Source organism: Oncorhynchus keta, chromosome 11, assembly GCF_023373465.1.
Source record: "Oncorhynchus keta strain PuntledgeMale-10-30-2019 chromosome 11, Oket_V2, whole genome shotgun sequence".
Taxonomy (NCBI): Eukaryota; Metazoa; Chordata; class Actinopteri; order Salmoniformes; family Salmonidae; genus Oncorhynchus; species Oncorhynchus keta.
This window is the reverse complement of record NC_068431.1, coordinates 13,728,789-13,751,069: the sequence shown is the minus strand read 5'-3', so window position 1 is coordinate 13,751,069 and position 22,281 is coordinate 13,728,789. Positions and strand designations below refer to the sequence as shown.

General features: G+C 45.2%; 1 protein-coding gene across 2 annotated transcripts in view; it reads right to left on the bottom strand.

The window, feature by feature from the left end:
• Positions 1–5,300: 5,300 nt before the first annotated feature.
• The window catches only part of LOC118373492 (protein Shroom3-like), a 32,744-nt gene continuing 15,763 nt past the window's right edge, over positions 5,301–22,281 (bottom strand). Inside the window, exons 2-8 of one of the 2 annotated variants that reach the window (XM_035759625.2) lie at positions 13,769–16,536; positions 13,585–13,637; positions 12,655–13,269; positions 10,426–11,028; positions 7,837–7,942; positions 6,664–6,936; positions 5,301–6,327 (exon numbers count right to left, since the gene is read on the bottom strand). In XM_035759625.2, coding sequence (XP_035615518.1) covers positions 6,073–6,327; positions 6,664–6,936; positions 7,837–7,942; positions 10,426–11,028; positions 12,655–13,269; positions 13,585–13,637; positions 13,769–16,399 — 4,536 coding nt within the window. In that variant the 5' untranslated portion in view covers positions 16,400–16,536 and the 3' untranslated portion in view covers positions 5,301–6,072. The remainder of the gene's footprint in view (positions 6,328–6,663; positions 6,937–7,836; positions 7,943–10,425; positions 11,029–12,654; positions 13,270–13,584; positions 13,638–13,768; positions 16,537–22,281) is intronic. The other variant, XM_035759627.2, reaches the window with a different exon arrangement.

The window sequence follows — 22,281 nt, the reverse complement described above, 5'->3', positions numbered from 1 at the left end:
AAATTTGGTTCATTTTGAGGTCAATAACTCTGATAAATAGGCCTACAACATGGGCAATAAACATCTTGTATTTGAATTTTAAAAATTATAGAAGTAGCAAGCTATCAAAGTTGACCTCCGAACTCTTCTAATCTTTGGCTCTCCTTATCAAACTGAACAAAACATAGGCTATAGGCTAGTCCCCACGCAAGACTAAACCTAATCAACAAGCCTTTGACTCTCCTCCTGAACTGCCACCATAGTCCTACACAGCAAAGCCATTGGTTAGGCAGCACACAAAACAGTTTTTGATCAGAAGAGCAGAGCAGGCTGGGGCTCAGGTTTGGAATATCCATTGCAGTGTGTAATGCAGCCTAGTTTTATTTACACCATTCCAGCAGCTATCTTAGAAATATAACTTTGCTCTGTGTTTCTTCGAGCATGCACTTCTTAGCCTATAGGCTATGGATCATTTGAGACCACACTAAGTAGCCTATAGGTGCACTTGATATTGCGCGCCCAGTGGAGAATCAGAGATTAGGGGCGACACCGATATATAGCCTAATAAGCAACTAATTCTAAAACACTGAGGAATATTGACATTTCATCAATTACAAATTACATGACCCTCTCCTGGACTAGATTTTTTTTTTAAATACTAAACCCTCCACTTGACTGAAATTAAAAAACATGACCCTCCCACATTTTCTTCCAGGTACCCATTATGTAAATGTATTCCATCCCTTTCTGTCGCATTTTCTCCAATACATTTGCTAATATTTCTAAAAACATGTTTTCACTTTGTCATTATGGGGGATTGTGTGTAGATGGGTGAGAAACAAATATATTACATTTATTTTGAATTCAGGCTGTAACAACAAAATGTGGAATAAGTTAAGGGATATGAATACTTTCAGAAGGCACTGTAGATTCAACCATCTACTGAACTCAGAAAACCCAAATATCAGCATGTGAAATGTCTCCCTGTTGGTTTCGTGGCTTCATACAGGCAGCACGAGATTGTGATTCAGCTAACTGAGCGTGGACACTGAGGCTGAAGAGATGAGAAGTGAACAGACTTACTCAAGCTATGTTCCTGGCATTTTCATGATGTCACATCCCTCTGTGCCAAGCCAGTCCTCACCCCGTGGTCAGAGCAAACGTTTCCACTGCAGCAAGGCCAGGGGCAAGAAGGACACAGTACTGGTTGCTGTTTAATACACAACATTCACTGGACCTCTACCCACAGTCCTACACTTCTGTAGCCAGAATATTCACTGGACCTCTACCCACAGTCCTACACTTCTGTAGCCAGAATATTCACTGGACCTCTACCCACAGTCCTACACTTCTGTAGCCAGAATATTCACTGGACCTCTACCCACAGTCCTACACTTCTGTAGCCAGAATATTCACTGGACCTCTACCCACAGTCCTACACTTCTGTAGCCAGAATATTCACTGGACCTCTACCCACAGTTCTACACTTCTGTAGCCAGAATATTCACTGGACCTCTACCCACAGTCCTACACTTCTGTAGCCAGAATATTCACTGGACCTCTACCCACAGTCCTACACTTCTGTAGCCAGAATATTCACTGGACCTCTACCCACAGTCCTACACTTCTGTAGCCAGAATATTCACTGGACCTCTACCCACAGTCCTACACTTCTGTAGCCAGAATATTCACTGGACCTCTACCCACAGTCCTACACTTCTGTAGCCAGAATATTCACTGGACCTCTACCCACAGTCCTACACTTCTGTAGCCAGAATATTCACTGGACCTCTACCCACAGTCCTACACTTCTGTAGCCAGAATATTCACTGGACCTCTACCCACAGTCCTACACTTCTGTAGCCAGAATATTCACTGGACCACCAACTGTCACCCCCAGTAGCTTGAATATGAGATCTCAGTCTCTGAAATGTACTGTATCACACAGGTGTTGCCATCGTTGTATGCATTGTTTGTCAGTGCAGAATCCCAGTTAGTTGTATGTCCTGTTTGCTTCCGTAGGTCTACGCTAGGCGTGATCTCCTCTGGTAACCGTGGGAGTCAGATGAAAAGGTACTTTGTGATGGGAAGTGAGATAGTGGTTGGTGTATTCTGGCATCTCTCCTTCCCCTTGGTTTCTAGAGTGATGTGACATTCAGCACCTCATAATAGGCATTTGTTGTTGTTCACTAACAAACTTGGTAGCATTCCATCAGAGATGCTAACGAGGCCAGAGAACATGGGGTGATGCCTCTCTTCAACGCGCCAATCCAATCCCACTGAATTAGAGCAACACAGCCTCTCTCCATATAACATGTAACATATTACGGAAGAGATACAGCAATAACTGTTAACTTCTATTAACCGTGTGAATCTGTTCAAGTTATTTCAAAACGTCTAAACTAGTCAAATGTACTTCAGAACATTTTTATTTAGCGATAGCAAACTCACGGTTTGGTGGAAGGAGAAAGTTTAATGTATTCACAATATAACAAACACCATGGAATTCAAAATTCCAAGCAACAAATGAAGCACTCTCCACAAGGCAAACAAAACACAAAACAGAGGGGCGACAGTCAGTCAGACACAATGAAGACAGCCAGAGGAAATGCAAGTATAAAGGCTCATTGTCATCACAAGACTGGGATTGATTGAAAACCAATGAACGTGTCATTCATTGTGATCATCTCGCTCTTTAATCGGGTCTCTGTCTCAGTTACAAAACCCTACCCCCACTAAACAAACAATTACATCTTTCAAAAACAACCCTTTTGTGGGGATTTTGAAAAAACACTTTTTGATAAAAGTGTTAAGTTAAACAATAACGCATGTTTATATACATAACAGGAAATAGCATGGGTCAGTTGAACGTAATAATATATAATAATATATGCCATTTAGCAGACGCTTTTATCCAAAGCGACTTACAGTCATGTGTGCATACATTCTACGTATGGGTGGTCCCGGGAATCGAACCCACTACCCTGGCGTTACAAGCGCCATGCTCTACCAACGTAAGAATGTGCACTTCTGTTGGTCCTATGCTGTCTCTCTGCTCCCTATCATTGGTCTTTCGCCTGCCTCAGAAATTCCTTCATGCCATATAAAACAAGAAGTCTGAGGCAGAGTCCCACTCACTTAACTGTTGAGGCCGTCCTCTGTACAAAGTTTGTTTTACCAAACCGAAATGGACATCGCCGTAAATCTACAAAGAAATGTTTAGGGTGAGAGATGAGCAGCATACATCTATTTTTTTAAACTGCATTGTTGGTTCGGGGCTTGTAAGTAAGCATTTCACTGTTGTATTTGGCGCATGTGATTAATACAATTTTATTTGATATAGTACATGAGCACATGTACACTGCATGACCAAAAGTGAACATCTCATTACAAAATCTTAGGCATTAATATGGAGTTGGTCACCCCTTTGCTGTCATAACAGCCTCCACTCTTCTGGGAAGGCTTTCCACTAGATGTTGGAACATTGCTGCGGAGACTTGCTTCTTTCAGCCACAAGGGCAGGTGAGGTTGGGTGATTAGGTCTGGCTCGCAGTCAGCGTTCCAATTAATCCCACAGGTGTTCGCTGGGATTGAGGTCAGGGCTACGAGCAGGCCAGTCAAGTTCTTCCACACCGATCTCAACAAACCATTTATGTATGCACCTCGCTTTGTGCACGATGGCATTGTCATACTGAAACAGGAAAGGGCCTTCCCCAAGATATACCTTTACTGGAACTAAGGGGCCTAACCCAAACCATGGAAAACAGCCCCAGACCATTATTCCTCGTCCACCAAACTTTACAGTTGGCACTACGCATTGGGGCAGATATCGTTCTCCTGGTATCTGCCAAACCCAGTCGTCCATCACAATGTCAGAAGAGTGAATCCTAATTTCAGAGAACGTGTTTCCACTGCTCCATAGTTCAAGGGCTGCGAGCGTTATACCATGGTGAGCTTAGGCTTGTGTGCGGCTGCTCAGGCATGGAAACCCATTTCATGAAGCTCTAGAAAAACAGTTATTGTGCTGACATTGCTTCCAGAGACAGTGTGGAACTCGGTAGTGAGTGTGCAACCGACAGGCAGACTATTTTTACGCACTATAGCACTGGGCCGTCCCGTTCTGGAGACCAACCACTTCGTGGCTGAGCCGTTAAAATAATAATAAATAATATGCCATTTAGCAGACGCTTTTATCCAAAGCGACACAGTCATGTGTGCATACATTCTACGTATGGTTGGTCCCGGGAATCGAACCCACTACCCTGGCGTTACAAGCTCCATGCTCTACCAACTGAGCTACAGCTACAGTTGTTGCTCCTATACATTATCAGTACTTCCAGCTCTAGCAGGGCAGAAATTTGACGAACTGACATGTTGGAAAGGTGGCATCCTATTACGGTGCCCCATTTAAAGTCACTGAGCTCTTCAGTAAAGGCCATTCTACTGCCAATTTCCTTCTATGGAGATTGCATGGCTGTGTACTTGATTTAGCCAAATCCACTAATTAGAAGAATGAGTAGGTGTTCCAAGGATTTTTCCTTTATAATAATAATAACTAGAATAATAGTGGAGAGATCAAAACTATGAAATCAGGTAGTAACCAAAAAAGTGTCTAACAAAGCAAAATATATTTTACATTTGAAACTCTTCAAATAGTTACCCATCGCCTTGATGACAGCTTTACACACTCTTGGCATTCTCTCAACTAGCTGCATGTAGAGTATGAGGAGAGCAATAAAATATTTATCTGTGAATGAATAGGATTGAGAAAACAAACAAGGACCAAACACAAAGAAAACTCACGGTACTGTTACACAACAGGAAAAGGCTCCTCTCATCCTAATCCCCTCACAATGACCACATATCAATAAGAGTGCTGCAAGTAAGCCTTGCTGGATCATCATTAAACACAGAATAATAACAGCTCTCTGTGCTTTCACTTGGTCAAATATTCAATAGAAATTAATAAAACCACAACATTGATCATATCAAAACAGAATGACATCACACAAGACATTCATTATGGAAATAATGTCTAAAATGAAGATTTATTGTAGTGCAACTCCACACAAGTCAAAACGAATAATACGTTCCCTCATGAGGAGGGCCTTTTCTGGGTAAGGCTGACATTGAAGGTCAGCATGGGGATTCCATATTATTAGAGTGAGAACAGAGTCACTGCTTCTAGAGTGCAGCCTAAAATAAAACATCTGGTGGAAGGAGGTAGAGGACCGACAGGGAGAGTTCTTGGGCATTTCATTTTGAATCATTTAAAGTAAGCATAGTTTGTGAGACCCAAAGGATATTTCAAGGAAATAATCTGGAATGGAAGTGCATCATTTTATTAAAATAAAAAAAGAGTTTTACCTCTTTAGTGGAACTTTGTGAGACCACAATACATGACTGTAGCCTAAATAGCACTGGTAATACTGTACATAATCGGCCTCGTTGAATGTGCTTATGTACCATATACAACCCCATCATGCGGAAAATTCCTCTACAAATCAGTTGAAAAAAATAACATTGGCTGGAGTAAGGCTTAGCGTTTGAAATAAGTGTTTTCAAAAGAAAACAGAAATGTGCAGTTACATATCAAAGTGCTTTTTTCCATTCACCTTTTTGGTTTTTATCTATAGTGCCTTCATTTTAAATTCATTAAAAAAAAACTACAAATATATGGAGATTAAATCTACTGCCTATTTTGACAGATATACAGCATTTATCACCCTCTTTCAGGCTCTGACAAACACATACAGTCTAGTATGAATGATGAAAGAAACCACAAGGCCAGAATATAATCCTAAATCTTATTTTATGTATATCTTTTCTTTTCTTTTTTAAATTGCAGGCAGAGGTGAAAAGGACATCAAATGAAAAGTGATACAAGGTGATGTACAGGACATTCCACATTGTAGTCCTAACTTCAAAACCCTTCTAAGACACATATATTCCTTATACATACAGACACCCATGTGATTGTGCTGGCTGGTAACAACCCAGGATGGAGGAAGCAGAGGGTGTTCAGGACTCTAAGCCCAGAGAGGTGATGGATGGCTGGGGGAAATGAGTAGAATGGGGACCTAGTGGTGGTCCTCACGGAGGGAGGGTGTTGAGCAGGGACTCCAGCTGCTCTTCCCCCAGACGCTGCGTCTCATCTAGGTCCTTCATCCTGATGAGGAGCGAGGCCTTGGTCTGGACGAAGTGCCGGTAGTCCTGGAGCTGCTCGGCTGTCAGACAGCGAGACAGGAAGTTAGACACCATCTGCTCCCGTCTGTCCAGGTTGTCCTTCAGGTCTTTGGCGTCCTCCCGTTGCTTACAAAGTAGACTGTGACGGTTGTCCAGAGAATCCTGCCAAGGAAAAAAAAAAAAAAAGATTGGATGAAATTAAGCACAACATTCCCTAAAACGTTTACTCATTATCCAATGTGTACTAGTAGTGTAAATGGAAAGGCGTTTTGCTGTTCATGGTGCAGTATTTCTTTAGGTCAACAGAGGGCAGGGTAGATAGAAATGTGCATGGAAACTGGTTGAGTTTCAGTGACTCAATGTAAATCCCAGCACTGCTGATAGCAGCAGAAAATACAGTGCACTAAAACACACTCAGGAGTCAATGTGAAATTCACAGAAAATAATTCAACTATGAGCCTATTGAATGCACATCTGTTCAAAGCATGTCTCTCTCACTTTCTCCCCTGCGTCGGTGTGCTGGTCCACGGTACTCAAGGCGTTAAGCACGCGGGCTAGCCGGGCGGACAGACACAGCAGCAGGCTAACCACACGCTCCAAGTCTCCTACAAACAGGCAATAGCGCTCCACTTCCACCGCTGTACAGTGCTCCCGAACCAGGGCCTCCACGGCCTCGCCACGCAACCCGTTCTCCTCCACCTCCACCTGCAGGGCACCACGGGGCTCCTCCAAGGCCAACAGGCGCTCCTCAATACACGTCACTAGCAGCCTCTATAGGAAGAGGAGGGAACACTATACATTACAATACAGTCTGCTTGTTGGTGTGTGATTTGTGCAAGAGAAAGAGGAGACATAAGGCTTGTCACAGTCAGCTCAAAACAAACAGGATATAAGATTCTGACTTCTGTTCAGGAGTCTGACAGTTTCTGGTATCTCAATAATCTGGTCAAACGTTAAACTGATGCCAAACATAGTTCAACTGCATCCAGGGTACAGTTTTCGAAATGTTTTATCCAGAATTATAGATTCCGTAATCCTCTTTTTTGCTATCCAGGATCAGATCGATCTGGTATTTGAGCCAGTTTGAGAAAATAACCTGATGGGATCCTTTCTGACCCAGATACCACAATATCACAGAATCCACATGTTCAGTTCTTTGAACAGGCCTCCACCTCGCCACCGACTGGGCAGGTTGTGGTACTACTTCCCAACTCTCAACAGAAAACAAAGCTGATTCAACTACACGAATAAAGGTAGATAAAAAAACATGTATAAAAAACATACAATCCTGATTAAAGCTCAGATTGGATTACCAAATCGTTATCCTATCCAGAGGATCAGAATATAACTTTTCAGTTTTGAAAAACCCAATCCTAACCTTTAATCCTATCCGATTGCCAAAATCCGATCTGAAAACTTTTGAAAAACTGGGCCCTGATGATATTCAGATCACATGAGGTTGGTATCTGGAGCAGAAAAAAGTGGAATGTTATCAAACACATGGTTTCCATGGTTTCCATGTGTTTGCTGCCATTCCATTTGCTCCGTTCCGGACATTATTATGAGCCATCCTCCCCTCAGCAGACTCCACTGATTCAGATGACATCATCAACTGGAAGAGATCAAGTAAATACACTTCTATTACAAAGAAAGAATGCAGAGCTAAATTACCTTCTTCTCTGTGACATCCATCTTGCTTTGTGGCTCTGGTTGGGGTTGGACTTTCTCATCAACAGGAGATGTGGGAGGTGCTTCAGGATCATCCACTGTTTTAGAGCTTTAGGATGACACACAGTGATATTGATGTATATGGATGAGATCAACCTTGGAATAATGTCCATGCGTCTTTAGCCATGCATTTGTCTTTACATGGACACGTGTCTTTTAATCTGTCCAGGTGCAGTGAGGTAACAGCCGCTGATTCAGGAAGTGGCCATCAGACACCTGAACAGTACAATATAACAGCTGCTGATACAGGACGTGGCCATCAGACACCTGAACAGTACAATATAACAGCCGCTGATACAGGACGTGGCCATCAGACACCTGAACAGTACAATATAACAGCTGCTGATACAGGACGTGGCCATCAGACACCTGAACAGTACAACATAACAGCTGCTGATCCAGGAAGTGGCCATCAGACACCTGAACAGTACAATATAACAGCTGCTGATCCAGGAAGTGGCCATCAGACACCTGAACAGTACAATATAACAGCTGCTGATCCAGGAAGTGGCCATCAGACACCTGAACAGTACAATATAACAGCTGCTGATCCAGGAAGTGGCCATCAGACACCTGAACAGTACAATATAACAGCTGCTGATCCAGGAAGTGGCCATAGACACCTGAACAGTACAATATAACAGCTGCTGATCCAGGAAGTGGCCATCAGACACCTGAACAGTACAATATAACAGCTGCTGATACAGGACAATATAACAGCTGCTGATACAGGAAGTGGCCATCAGACACCTGAACAGTACAATATAACAGCTGCTGATCCAGGAAGTGGCCATCAGACACCTGAACAGTACAATATAACAGCTGCTGATACAGGACGTGGCCATAGACACCTGAACAGTACAATATAACAGCTGCTGATACAGGACGTGGCCATCAGACACCTGAACAGTACAATATAACAGCTGCTGATACAGGAAGTGGCCATCAGACACCTGAACAGTACAATATAACAGCTGCTGATACAGGACGTGGCCATAGACACCTGAACAGTACAATATAACAGCTGCTGATCCAGGAAGTGGCCATCAGACACCTGAACAGTACAATATAACAGCTGCTGATACAGGACGTGGCCATCAGACACCTGAACAGTACAATATAACAGCTGCTGATACAGGAAGTGGCCATCAGACACCTGAACAGTACAATATAACAGCCGCTGATACAGGACGTGGCCATCAGACACCTGAACAGTACAATATAACAGCTGCTGATACAGGACGTGGCCATCAGACACCTGAACAGTACAATATAACAGCTGCTGATACAGGACGTGGCCATAGACACCTGAACAGTACAATATAACAGCTGCTGATACAGGACGTGGCCATCAGACACCTGAACAGTACAATATAACAGCTGCTGATACAGGAAGTGGCCATCAGACACCTGAACAGTACAATATAACAGCTGCTGATACAGGACGTGGCCATAGACACCTGAACAGTACAATATAACAGCCGCTGATTCAGGAAGTGGCCATCAGACACCTGAACAGTACAATATAACAGCTGCTGATACAGGAAGTGGCCATCAGACACCTGAACAGTACAATATAACAGCTGCTGATTCAGGAAGTGGCCATCAGACACCTGAACAGTACAATATAACAGCTGCTGATCCAGGAAGTGGCCATCAGACACCTGAACAGTACAATATAACAGCTGCTGATCCAGGAAGTGGCCATCAGACACCTGAACAGTACAATATAACAGCTGCTGATCCAGGAAGTGGCCATCAGACACCTGAACAGTACAATATAACAGCTGCTGATCCAGGAAGTGGCCATCAGACACCTGAACAGTACAATATAACAGCTGCTGATCCAGGAAGTGGCCATAGACACCTGAACAGTACAATATAACAGCTGCTGATCCAGGAAGTGGCCATCAGACACCTGAACAGTACAATATAACAGCTGCTGATACAGGACAATATAACAGCTGCTGATACAGGAAGTGGCCATCAGACACCTGAACAGTACAATATAACAGCTGCTGATCCAGGAAGTGGCCATCAGACACCTGAACAGTACAATATAACAGCTGCTGATACAGGACGTGGCCATAGACACCTGAACAGTACAATATAACAGCTGCTGATACAGGACGTGGCCATCAGACACCTGAACAGTACAATATAACAGCTGCTGATACAGGAAGTGGCCATCAGACACCTGAACAGTACAATATAACAGCTGCTGATACAGGACGTGGCCATAGACACCTGAACAGTACAATATAACAGCTGCTGATCCAGGAAGTGGCCATCAGACACCTGAACAGTACAATATAACAGCTGCTGATACAGGACGTGGCCATCAGACACCTGAACAGTACAATATAACAGCCGCTGATACAGGACGTGGCCATCAGACACCTGAACAGTACAATATAACAGCTGCTGATACAGGACGTGGCCATCAGACACCTGAACAGTACAACATAACAGCTGCTGATAAAGGGCGTGGCCATCAGACACTTGAACAGTACAACACAATGAGATACTCACCCGTCAGCAGCATGCAGTGTCATGATGTCTCTCTGCTTCTTCTTATAGTGCTCCTCCATCAGCAGAGTGTCTTCTGACAGGAGCTGCTCCATCAGCATCAGCGCAGTCTTACGATTGGTCAACGGGTACAGCACCCGTGCCAGCGATTGGTCCGTTGTGACCACCTCCTCCACCAGCTCCTCCCACTTTGTATCCTCGGTGGTGGGTGTCTTTTCTGGGCTCTCCGTCTCTCCTGCTGGGGTCTCCTCCTCCCCCTCCTTCTCGGTTTCCTTGTCTTCTCCTGGGTGTTGGCCCTCTCCACTCTGGCAGGTGTCAGTGTCAGGGACTGGTGTGGTGGAGGAAGTTGTAAGGGGCTCACTAGCTGCTGGAGCACGGGCTAGAGTTTGAGTCTCTCCCTCAGTCAGATTATCAGAAAGGGCTGGGCCCTCATCCTCCACTTGGCTCCCTGGTTCAGGTGGTATGACCCACAGAGTCGGGTCTGTGGTGACTCCACAGCTCAGGGAGACTTCCTGAGAGGCCTCGGGCTGAGGAGTCTCAATGGGCTCATCCACAGACTGCTCTCTCTCCATAGTGTGTTGTATAGGAGGGGCGGTTTTCACACTGCTGGAATAAGAGCGATATTAGAAAATGGAATATCAACAGTGATCAATAGCCATTGATACTTTATACGGTGCCCTCCACTAATATTGGCATCCTTGGTAAATATGAGCAAAACAGGCTAAAAAAATAAATAATCTTTGTTTATCTTCTTGGTCGTCCATTCAAAATATTCACAAAAATCAAACTTTTAAAAATAAATTCTTAACTTCAAACAAATATTTTTCTCAAATATATGTGTGCCACTATTATTGGCACCCTTTCATTCAATACTTTGTGCAACCTCCCTTTGCCAAGATAACTCAGAGCTGTTTTCTCCTGTAATGGGTAATGAGGTTGGAGAACACATGACTAGGTATCTGAAACCATTTCTCCATACAGAATCTCCAGATCCTTCAGACTCCCAGGTCCACTGGGAGCTCATCCCCCAGATTTTCTATGGGGTTTAGTACAGGGGACTGGGTTGGCCACGGCAAAACCTTCATTCTGTGGTCAGTGAACCATTTTTGTGTTGATGTGGAGGTGTGCTTTGGATCATTGTCCTGCTGGAAGATCCAACCAAGGTCCAGTTAAAGCTTCCTAGCAGAGACAGTCAGGTTTTGATTTAATATCTGCTGCTACTTGGAGTCCATGATATTATGTTTCCTAACAAGTTGTCCAGGTCCTTTGGAAGAAAAACATGCCCACAACAAAGATAAACCACCATACTTCACAGTGGGGATGAGGTACTTTTCTGCATGGCTATTTTTCTGTCTACTCCAAACCCACCTCTGGGGTTTGTTTCCAAAAAGCTATATTTTGGTCTCATCTGACCATAGAACCCGGGCCCATTGAAACTCTATTTTGGTCTCATCTGACCATAGAACCCGGGCCCGTTGAAACTCTATTTTGGTCTCATCTGACCATAGAACCTGGCCCGTTGAAAGTTCCAGTAACGTTTTGAAAACTGTAGGCGCTTGAGTTTGTTGTTTGATGACAGCAAAGGCTTTTTATGGCAACCCTCCTAAACAACTTGTGGTTACGTAGGTGGCGTCTGATTGTAGTTTTGGACCCAACTAAAACGTCTGCAATTCTCCATGCTGATTGTTAACATCTCCAGTTGCTTTAAACTTCTTAAATTATTGCCCTGATAGTGGAAATGGGCCTTTTCAACCGCTGAGCTATTTTCTCACAGTCAATTCCTGATCTGTGCAGCTCAACAACCTTTTGTCGCACATCATTACTGTATTCTCGGGTCTTTCCCATAGTGATGGATGACTATGGGAACTTGGCCTGTATGTCACCTCATATTTATACCCCAGTGAAACAGGCTTAGCATACCGTTTATGTGTTCCTAATCACTCAAGTGAACTTAAAAATGTAAAATAAGAATGGGAATATACTTTAGTTAGGTTTTACTCATAAGATTTTTGAGTTTGAGAAAAATATTTATTTCATCATTTTACTTCAATTAAAAAAAGGTTAGATTTTTTGAATGAAGACCAAGAGGATAAACAGCAAAGACATTTTTTTACAGCCCGTTTTGCTCATATTTACCAATGGTGCCAATATAAGTAGAGGGAACTGTACATTAACTTAATGATGAGAATTTTGTTTGAGTGAGGGTCACTTTATCATAATATAGTTACATACTTCGAGCCAGTCTTGCTCCCGCCAGTGCCCCTGGGATGGGTATGTATGGAGGGAAAAGTTGAGGTGGCCTTGACCAATCTCTCACTGGACTGCTGACCGTTAAGGTACGGTGGGAGTGGGACGTCGCAGGAGAGCCCAGTGGTCTCTACCACCTCTTTAACCAAAGGGACAAAGTTGTATGATCCAGGGGACCCATCTGAACGAGCCCTGACCTGAGACGATGTGTTTGATACTGGGGAGTTAGACGTAGTGGACTCCCTGGTGCTTTTTGTCATCTCCCTACTTTTCTCCCTACTGCCCAGCTGTGGTGCAGAGTCCTGCTTGAAGAGGGGCTTCCTCTGGGTCTCGCTGAAGGACGGTACGCTTCTTTTTTCCTGGCCTGGTCCTGGGGCTCCCTGCCTGCTGTGGAGCTGACCCAGCTGCTCAGAGCTCTTACTGAGGACTGAGGAGCTGCTGACCTGGGACACACCCAACTCCTCCAGGGACTTTCCACGCTTGACCACCATCCGGACCCGCCGACCCATCACCCGGACTCGCTGACCCTCAGGGACAATCTTCGCTTGGTCTCTCCTTACTACCACACTCTCCTCATCCACTGGCCTCTGAGTCTGAGCACTGAAAAGTTATACAGAGATTCTGATGAGCTAGAGATGCTTTGGAGACTTATATTCCTGGTTCCACTCAGATATTCTATGCCTTTATCTTACCCTAACCATAGGTGATGAAAAAAAGACTCCCTGAACATAGCTGAAATGAAGTTTGATGTTTTGTCTACATACGTCATAGAATGGAATGTTGGTATATGGGTGTTCACTTTCAGTGCTGCAATAAATCACATCTGAGCAAACATCCATGTTCAACAGCAAGGCATACAGTAAATCTCACAGGCGCAGATACTCCCACTTTCACAAACAAGTGAGGGCAACATACCTGGACGTGTCCATAGCATTGACTGGTGAGGGATCATTCATGTAGTTGTGACCCTGTAGCCAAACATACCAAGAATCCCCATTCACAACACCCTTTGAACATCTGTGTTACATTCAGTAAAGTGACATGGTCCTCTATAAAACTCAAAACAAGTCTACAAATCCTATTCAATCCTAAGGCTTACCTGAAATGCATGGGGTGTTGAGTTGAAGCGCTTTCTGAACAACTCAGGTGGTTCTGGTTGGTCCAGAAGACTCTCCTCAGAGGCAGACTTCCCCTGAGAGGGGCTGGGTGACTCTCTCCAGCTAGCCTGGTGGCAATGACCTCCGGACTGAGAGGGGCTGGGTGACTCTCTCCAGCTAGCCTGGTGGGAATGACCTCCGGACTGAGAGGAGCTGAACTGGGCATGCTTCATGGAGCTGGAGGTCGAGTCCAGGACGCATCCAGCGGAATGGGGCCTGTACAGCTTCTTCTTGGGGCCTCCTTCATTCCCAGACTGAGGCTTGGGACCCAAGTCAGATGGCTTCCCAGCCATGGAGTGCCCCTGTTTGGGGGATTGAGAGGCTTGAGGGGCAGGCTGCTGGGGCTCAGCCACCTTGAGACCAGTCTTGCGCTCCATGTAGGCCACCAGGGCCTTGTGCTGGAGGTGCTGCAGGGAGGTCTTGGAGAGGCTGGAGGTGGACAGGGCCCTGCCTTTGGTCTCAAACATCTTCCTCCTAGCTGCCACCAGGCCCTGTTCTCCCAGCTCCTCATCATCGCCTGAGAGTACCAGCAGTCCTACTTCCCCTGGGTCACCCAGCTGGTTCAGCTTCTCCGGCTCAGAGTAGCACAGCTCCTTCTGCTCTGGAGTCAGACGCCTCCTGCCTCCAATACGAGCCAACTGAGGCTGGGCAACGTTCGCTGGCCTCTCTTTCTCAACCTCCTTCAGCATTTCCTTGATGTCCTCCTTATCTGTCCCCTCAGACGGTGTTGGGGAGGGGGTGAGTGTGTCTGCTGAGGTCTCAGAGTCCTGTGAAGAGGAGACTGTGTGAAGTACCGTGGGCCTAGGCTCACTCTGCCTCACTCTGTGGGGCCAGGACAGCTGCAGGTCACTCCTCTTAAAGGAGGTCTCCCTGAGGACCTGATCCTGTGCGCCCTTCAGTTTCTCCTTGTAGTACTTCTTAAAGGAGTCGTCCAGCGTGTTGCAGGGGTGGGCGATAGCCTCCGAGCTCTCCTCCTTGGATGTTTCACCCTGTGATGTCCCATCACTACAGCTAACGGGAGCTTGCCTTTCCTGATGAGCAGCATTGAGGCCTGCATCTTCACCTTGCATACCAACCTCAATGTCATTTTTGGGCTTCAAATTCAAATTTAGGGCCGCCCTGTTGGCTCCAGTGAGGTGGTACAGCAGCGGGGTGTTTTCCTTGTTGATCTTCTGGCTGGCAACGCCTCCTAATGGCCGCCTCCTCCCTGCGTTGACTTGTTCGTCTCTCTTGTGGTGGGTGGCCTGCTCCATGCTGATTGGTGGAGGGACTTCCTGGTTGTGGGAATTTGATAACAGCGGACAGTTCTCCTCTGGGCCGCAGGAGAAGATGTGGTGGTTAGGGCTGTGATGCCTGCCGATCTCTCTGCTCTGGATCTTGAGACTTTGTTGTAAAGCATCGGAACTGCGGGAGCGCCGGTTTAAAATGTGAGCGGGGCCATATGAAATCCTACTCTGAATCTGTTTCACCTCATCTTGGCTTCTGGAGTTTATATCTTGACGCTTGGTGTAAAACTCCCTGACATCGGTTTTTGTGGTGTCATGGGTGATATAGTTCCTCTGTTGGGTGTTCCTGAACATGTGGTCCATGGTGCTGTGCAATCTCTCCCTGTCCACAGGCTCAGACACAGGGCTCTCACTGCCTTCTGACACACACAGAGAACCATGGTTCAGACTGGACTCTGATGACTTACAAACACCTGTAACGAAGTAGAACTGGCCCTTGTGTTGGATGCTGCTGTTGGCCATGTTCTGTGCCACATGCAAGGGGATGGCAGATGGCGGTGGCTCCGGCAGGAGGGACCCACGGGGCTCTTGCTCCCGCTCACAGTGACCCTCCGAAAGGCCGCCACCGGCACTACCAGCCTGCTGATTAGGGTGCTGCTCAGGCTGACTCGTACGAGGGTGTGATCGGCTTAAGACGTTTGCTGACGTTTGCTGCTCAGGGTTCTTATCCGTGTGGTCAGAGTTGACTGGGTCCCTGTGATAGGGTTGTGAGGCCCTACGACCATAGACTAGGTCAGGCCTGAGACAGGCAGCATCAGGATTATCTGTCCGGGGTCGTGGAGGAGACCTGTCTGCCAGCTGGCCCTCGGGACTGTGCTGCGCCCTGCAGTTCTCCAGGTTCCTGGTGGCTATGAAGCTGTCCAGGCGGTCGGGGGGCGAAGGAGGAGGCAGCTTTTCTTGATTCTGATCACAGTACTGTGTTGCACTCAGGCAGCCATTGTTGTTGCAATACTGGTTTGAGATGGCCTCCATGGAGCGGTAGAGCTGATCCATGCTCTTGGCGTCAGAGTCGAGGACGTTGGGGTGGTAGATGGCCTTCACATACTTCAGGTCAGCATAGTGCAGGCTGTGGTGCTGGAGGTCATCTGGAAGGAAGGGGGAGGAGTAGTCTGGGGCGTTGGAGCCCCCAGAGAAGGAGCTGTAGGCAGAGTCCCCCTTGCCGTGGTGGTATGTGAACTGGTCGATGCTGCTGGTGGACTTGGCTGGGGAGAGCCGACTCAATGGTAGGCTCAGAGGGTGCAGGTCCAGGTTGCTCATTTTCTCAAAGTTTAAATTATAGGAATCCATCTGGCTTTGGAACCTGAAGCGTGGACACAGGTGAAATGGAGGTGACACCGACACATTCACCTTCAGTCTTTCACTTCAGAACGCAGGGTCATTTTCTGCCTTCTAAGCTTCCTCAGTAGTGTGCTTCTTGAATAACTCTTGGAAAACAAAGAAAAGCAAAAACAGAAGGGTTATCTTAACAGAAATTAAATGTAATTTAACATGCTCCCTTTCCTCCTCCTACAGCTGGGAGGTGTGGAAAACCCAACCCAAATATAGTTTTTTCTTGCCAACAGAAAACTCATAGGAAATGAGCTGCTTTCTCAGCGTAGCGACTGTGTTGACTACTAATACTATGTTTGTGTTAGATTCTCAACATGGCATGTCAACTGGGGCAACACCCACTAGATCAAAAAAGGTACACAGAGCCTTTAATCTACACGCAATTAAAGAAATTCTCAGAGAATTGCAGGGTTTCTCTGCATACAATTTCATTCCTGTGTTCCAATGACATGTTGTGTTAGCTAATCCAAGTTTATAATTTTAAAAGGCTAATTGATCATTTGAAAACCCTTTTGCAATTATCTTGGCACAGCTAAACTGGCCTTTAGACAGGCTGAGTATCTGGAACATCAGCATGTGAGTTCAATTACAGGCTCAAAATGGCCAGAAACAAAGACCTTTCTTCTGAAACTCTTCAGTCTATTTTTGTCGTGAGAAATGAAGGCTATTCCATGCGAGAAATTGCCATTGGAGATCTCGCACAACGCTGTGTACTACTCCCTTCACAGAACAGTGCAAACTGGCTCTAACCAGAATAGAAAGAGGAGCGGGAGGTCCCGGTGCACAACTGAGCAAGAGGACAAGTACATTAGAGTGTCTAGTTTGAGAAACAGACGCCTCACAAGTCCTCAACTGGCAGCTTTATCAAATAGTATCCGCAAAACACCAGTCTCAACATCAACAGTGAAGAGGCGACTCCGGGATGCTGGCCTTCTTGACAGAGTTCCTCTGTCCAGTGTCTGTGTTCTTTTACCCATTTTAAGATGTTATTTTTATTGGCCAGTCTGAGATATGGCTTTTTGTTTGCAATTCTGCCTTAAAGGCCAGCATCCCGGAGTCGCCTCTTCACGGTTGATGTTGAGACTGGTGTTTAGCGGGTACTATTTAAATTTGCAAATGTATTTAATATAAAAAACAGAAATACCTTATTTACATAAGTATTCAGACCCTTTGCTGTGAGACTCGAAAACGAGCTCAGGCATATCCTGTTCCCATTGATCAATCAAGTTGTAGAAACATATCAAGGATGGAGTCCACCTGTGGTAAATTCAATTGATTGGACATGATTTGGAAAGGCGTACACACACACACACACACCTTTTAAAGGTTCCAGAGTTGCCAGTGTATGATAGAGCAAAAACAAAGCCATAAGGTCGAAGGAATTGTCTGTAGAGCACAGAAACTGGACTGTGTTGAGGCACAGATCTGGTGAAGGATGCCCAAACATTTCTGCAACATTGAAGGTCAAGAACACAGTGGCCTCCATCATTCTTAAATGGACGAAGTTTGGAACCACCAAGACTCTTCCTAGAGGGGGCCGCCAGGCCAAACTGAGCAATCAGGGGAGAAGGGCCTTGGTCAGGGAGGTGAGCAACCTTCCAGAAGGACAACCATCTCTGCAGCAGTCCACCAATCAGGCCTTTATGTTAGAGGCCAGACGGAAGCCACTCCTCAGTAAAAGGTACATGACAGCCCGCTTGGAGTTTGCCAAAAGGCACCTAAAGACTCGCAGACCATGAGAAACAAGATTCTCTGGTCTGATGAAACCAAGACTCAACTCTTTGGCCTGAATGCCAAGCGCCACTTCTGGAGGAAACCTGCAGAGAAGAATTGGAGAAACTCCAAAAATACAGGTGTACCAAGCTTGTAGCGTCATATCCAAGACAACGCTGTAATCACTGCCAAAAGTGAATCAACAAAGTACTGAGTAAAGAGTCTGAATACTTGTGTAAATGTAATATTTTTGTATTTGTAATAAATTGTGTAGATTCAGGGGGCAAAACTGTTGAATCCATTTTAGAATAAGGCTGTAATGTACAAAATGTGTCAAATCAAGGTGTCAATACTTTCTGAAGGCACTGTACAGCATGGAACACCTGTTAGAGGTGCCTGTGAAACCAGACCCTAATTACAACTTTGAGGTGTACATCAGAGCGCACAGAAAATGCCTGGAATTCCATATCTACTTGGCAAACATACTGTATTTGGGGATTAGTCATGTGTGTAATGACTATTTTATGGTTATCCAAAACTGAAGCACTGCATGTTGCACTGTGTGTTGGTTTAACTTATCAGGAAACCAACCAAAAACATACACCGTACTCAATGAATGTGTTTGAATGACTAGACCTAATGAAAAACATAGTGACCACATTAAAACGTTTTTTTTTTTTACTGAAATTATATAATATGTTGAGTGTTTGGTGTTAGATACAGAAAGGATTTAAAAACATGCATTTGCTTAACAGGGTAAATCAGTTAAGAATAAATTCTTATTTACAATGACGGCCTACCCCGGACGACGCTGGGCCAATTGCGCCGCCCTATGGGACTCCCAATCACGGCCGGATGTGTTACAGCCTGGAGTCGAACCAGGGACTGTAGTGATGCCTCTTGCACGGAGATGCAGTGCCTTAAACCACTGCACCGCTTGGGAGCCCCTGTAGTAATCTGTGGTTTATTTTATTGTTTCAATAGAATTTTATAAGACATACAAGTTCCCCTCGAGAGCTGCCCCTCAAACATCCAAGATCCAATCCAAAATCAAGGACATTTGAGCAAGAACAAGTTCCAAAACACCTTTCTCCAATAACTTAAATATTTTAATTTCATGTTGGCCTTGTTTATGTTCCTGCAACAGAAGAGATTCACTAAGCTTTCATTAACAGTGAAACTTGTCTTTCTGCCCAAAATGGTGTTTACAATACAGATATTACCCAACATCAAAATAATGATAAAGTCCACCAACAGGCGGCCTTAATGTGGGGTGATGGTAGACTAAGAAGAATGCAGGCCTCCTGGCGATTACAGTCACCCATACAAACAGATCAGTGTGGCCAACACAAAGACAAGCCAATGAGCACCACAGTCCTCCATGCCGACCAGGGTTCACTCCCTCATGGGCCAACACAGATAAACAAACAAATCGGTCAAATAGCCATTTTGAATGGTGGTTGAGGTAGCTCTGTTTTAAGTCCCACCACACCCCAAAGTGTGACAGAGATCACCCTAGCCCCCTGGTTTGCAGCAGACTGTATGGAAATCTCCAGCTACCAGGTACACATGCACACGTATACAGACCTCCCAGGTCTAGTTAGTGATGTTAAAAGAGGTTTGTTTGTGTGTGTTGTGGAGGGACACCCGTTTCGCCATGTGCAGCGGCTGCCTGGGCCTGCCAGGCTTCTCCCCAGTCCTGAACTGCTAGCTAGAACACATTAACGGGACCAAACAGGCCAGCGCTCATGTGGAAGTGATGGGAAGGACAGCCGGTGACAAAATGTACAGAGAGGACAGAGGCTAAATGTCCCAGACAAATACACTAACACGCACACCAGCAAACTGAACAAACCATCACAGTGACTTCCATTAGAGTCGACTCAACTTATACCAACAGATCTAAAATATAATTATCTTTGAAGAGCACCAGACGGAAACAACTTACCAAATCCACTGACCAATTTGTTCACGTTTTAGATTCCGTATGAGAAAAATAATAAATGACACCAAATTTCCAAGTTAAACACTTGACTTTAATAAAACTATTAGGGTTAGAACGAGGACAATGAAGGAGCAAAACAAAAAAACAAGTTACCAGGAGAAGATGTAAAGAAGAGTTCCAGAGAAAAGAGTCCCCCCAAGACCAAGCAGAGAGCCGGCGATCGCATGCCTGTGACGTCTGTCCGCCTTGCTGATGCACAATGAGCTCTGTGGCAGAGGGAACATTTCACCACAGATAGCTAGTGCTGTCCGGGAAAAAAAGGCCATGCATTCCTCGCTGGCTTCAAAGAAAGACAGGGCCCAGGCACGATTCATTCCCAGGGTCCTAGGCACATGGACAGCAGCCAAGCAGCAGGGGTGGGTGCTGCTCTCGCCCAAACACTCAAAGACCGACAACCAGGAGGACCCCAACACCATTTTCCATCCTCTCCCCTATTGCAGGCCCCAAACAACCAAACATTTGTCTTAATTTCCAAACACATTGGGCCTAGAAGTTAGATTTTACTCACTTGTGTCAGTGAAAGGTCGTGCAGATGTTATGACATTATGCTCATTGCCTGACTGCTAAGCCTCTAGAGTCTAGACCCATTTCACCAGCTTTCATAATGGTCAACAGAGTGCAAACTCACAGCTAGTCTAGAGATGTAGTTTTTTTTACTGTATGATAGTGGCCTGTATACATTTATCTGACGAGGACTTGGTTGTTATGCTCGGCCCGTCCTTGGACACTGTGCTATCTAACCTCCAAACGAGCTTCAATGCCATACAACACTCCTTCCATGGCCTCCAACTGCTCTTAAATGCAAGTAAAACCAAATGCATGCTTTTCAACAGTTCGCTGCCTGCACTGTTCCGACCTTGAATATGTGGACATCTATAAGTACCTAGGTGTCTGGCTAGACTAAACTCTCCTTCCAGACTCATATCAAACATCTCCAAATCGAAAATCAAATCAAGAGTCGGCTTTCTATTCCGCAACAAAGCCTCCTTCACTCACGCCGCCAAACTTACCCTAGTAAAACTGACGATCCTACCGATCCTCGACTTCGGCGATGTCATCTACAAAATTGCTTCCACTCTACTCAGCAAACTGGATGCAGTTTATCACAGTGCCATCCGTTTTGTCACTAAAGCACCTTATACCACCCACCACTGCGACCTGTACGCTCTAGTCGGCTGGCCCTCGCTACATATTCGTCGCCAGACCCACTGGCTCCAGGTCATCTACAAGTCCATGCTAGGTAAAGCTCCGCCTTATCTCAGTTCACTGGTCACGATGGCAACACCCATCCGTAGCACGCGCTCCAGCAGGTGTATCTCACTGATCATCCCTAAAGCCAACGCCTCATTTGGCCGCCTTTCGTTCCAGTACTCTGCTGCCTGTGACTGGAACGAATTGCAAAAATCGCTGAAGTTGGAGACTTTTATCTCCCTCACCAACTTCAAACATCTGCTATCTGAGCAGCTAACCGATCGCTGCAGCTGTACATAGTCTATCGGCAAATAGCCCACCCATTTTTACCTACCTCATCCCCATACTGTTTTTATTTATTTACTTTTCTGCTCTTTTGCACACCAATATCTCTACCTGTACATGACCATCTGTTAATTGTTTACTCCATGTGTAACTCTGTGTTGTCTGCTCACACTGCTATGCTTTATCTTGGCCAGGTCGCAGTTGCAAATGAGAACTTGTTCTCAACTAGCCTACCTGGTTAAATAAAGGTGAAATAAAATAAATAATTATAATATAATTAACCAGAAATATTTAAGTCTATGATTTGATATTTGATTGAGCGGTGGTAGGCAGCAGCAGGCTCATAAGCATTCATTCAAACTTTACTGCGTTTGCCAGCAGCTCTTAGCAATGCTTGATTCACAGCGCTGTTCATGACTTCAAGCCTATCAACTCCTGAGATTAGGCTGGCAATACTAAAGTGCTTATTAGAATATCCAATAGTCAAAAGGTATATGAAATACAAATGGTATAGAGAGAAATAGTCAACGGGTCATAATTCCTATAATAACTACAACCTTGTTAACTGGGAATATTTAAGAACTGGGAATATTGAACCAGCACCAGCTTTCATATGTTCTGAGAAAGAAACTTAAACGTTAGCTTT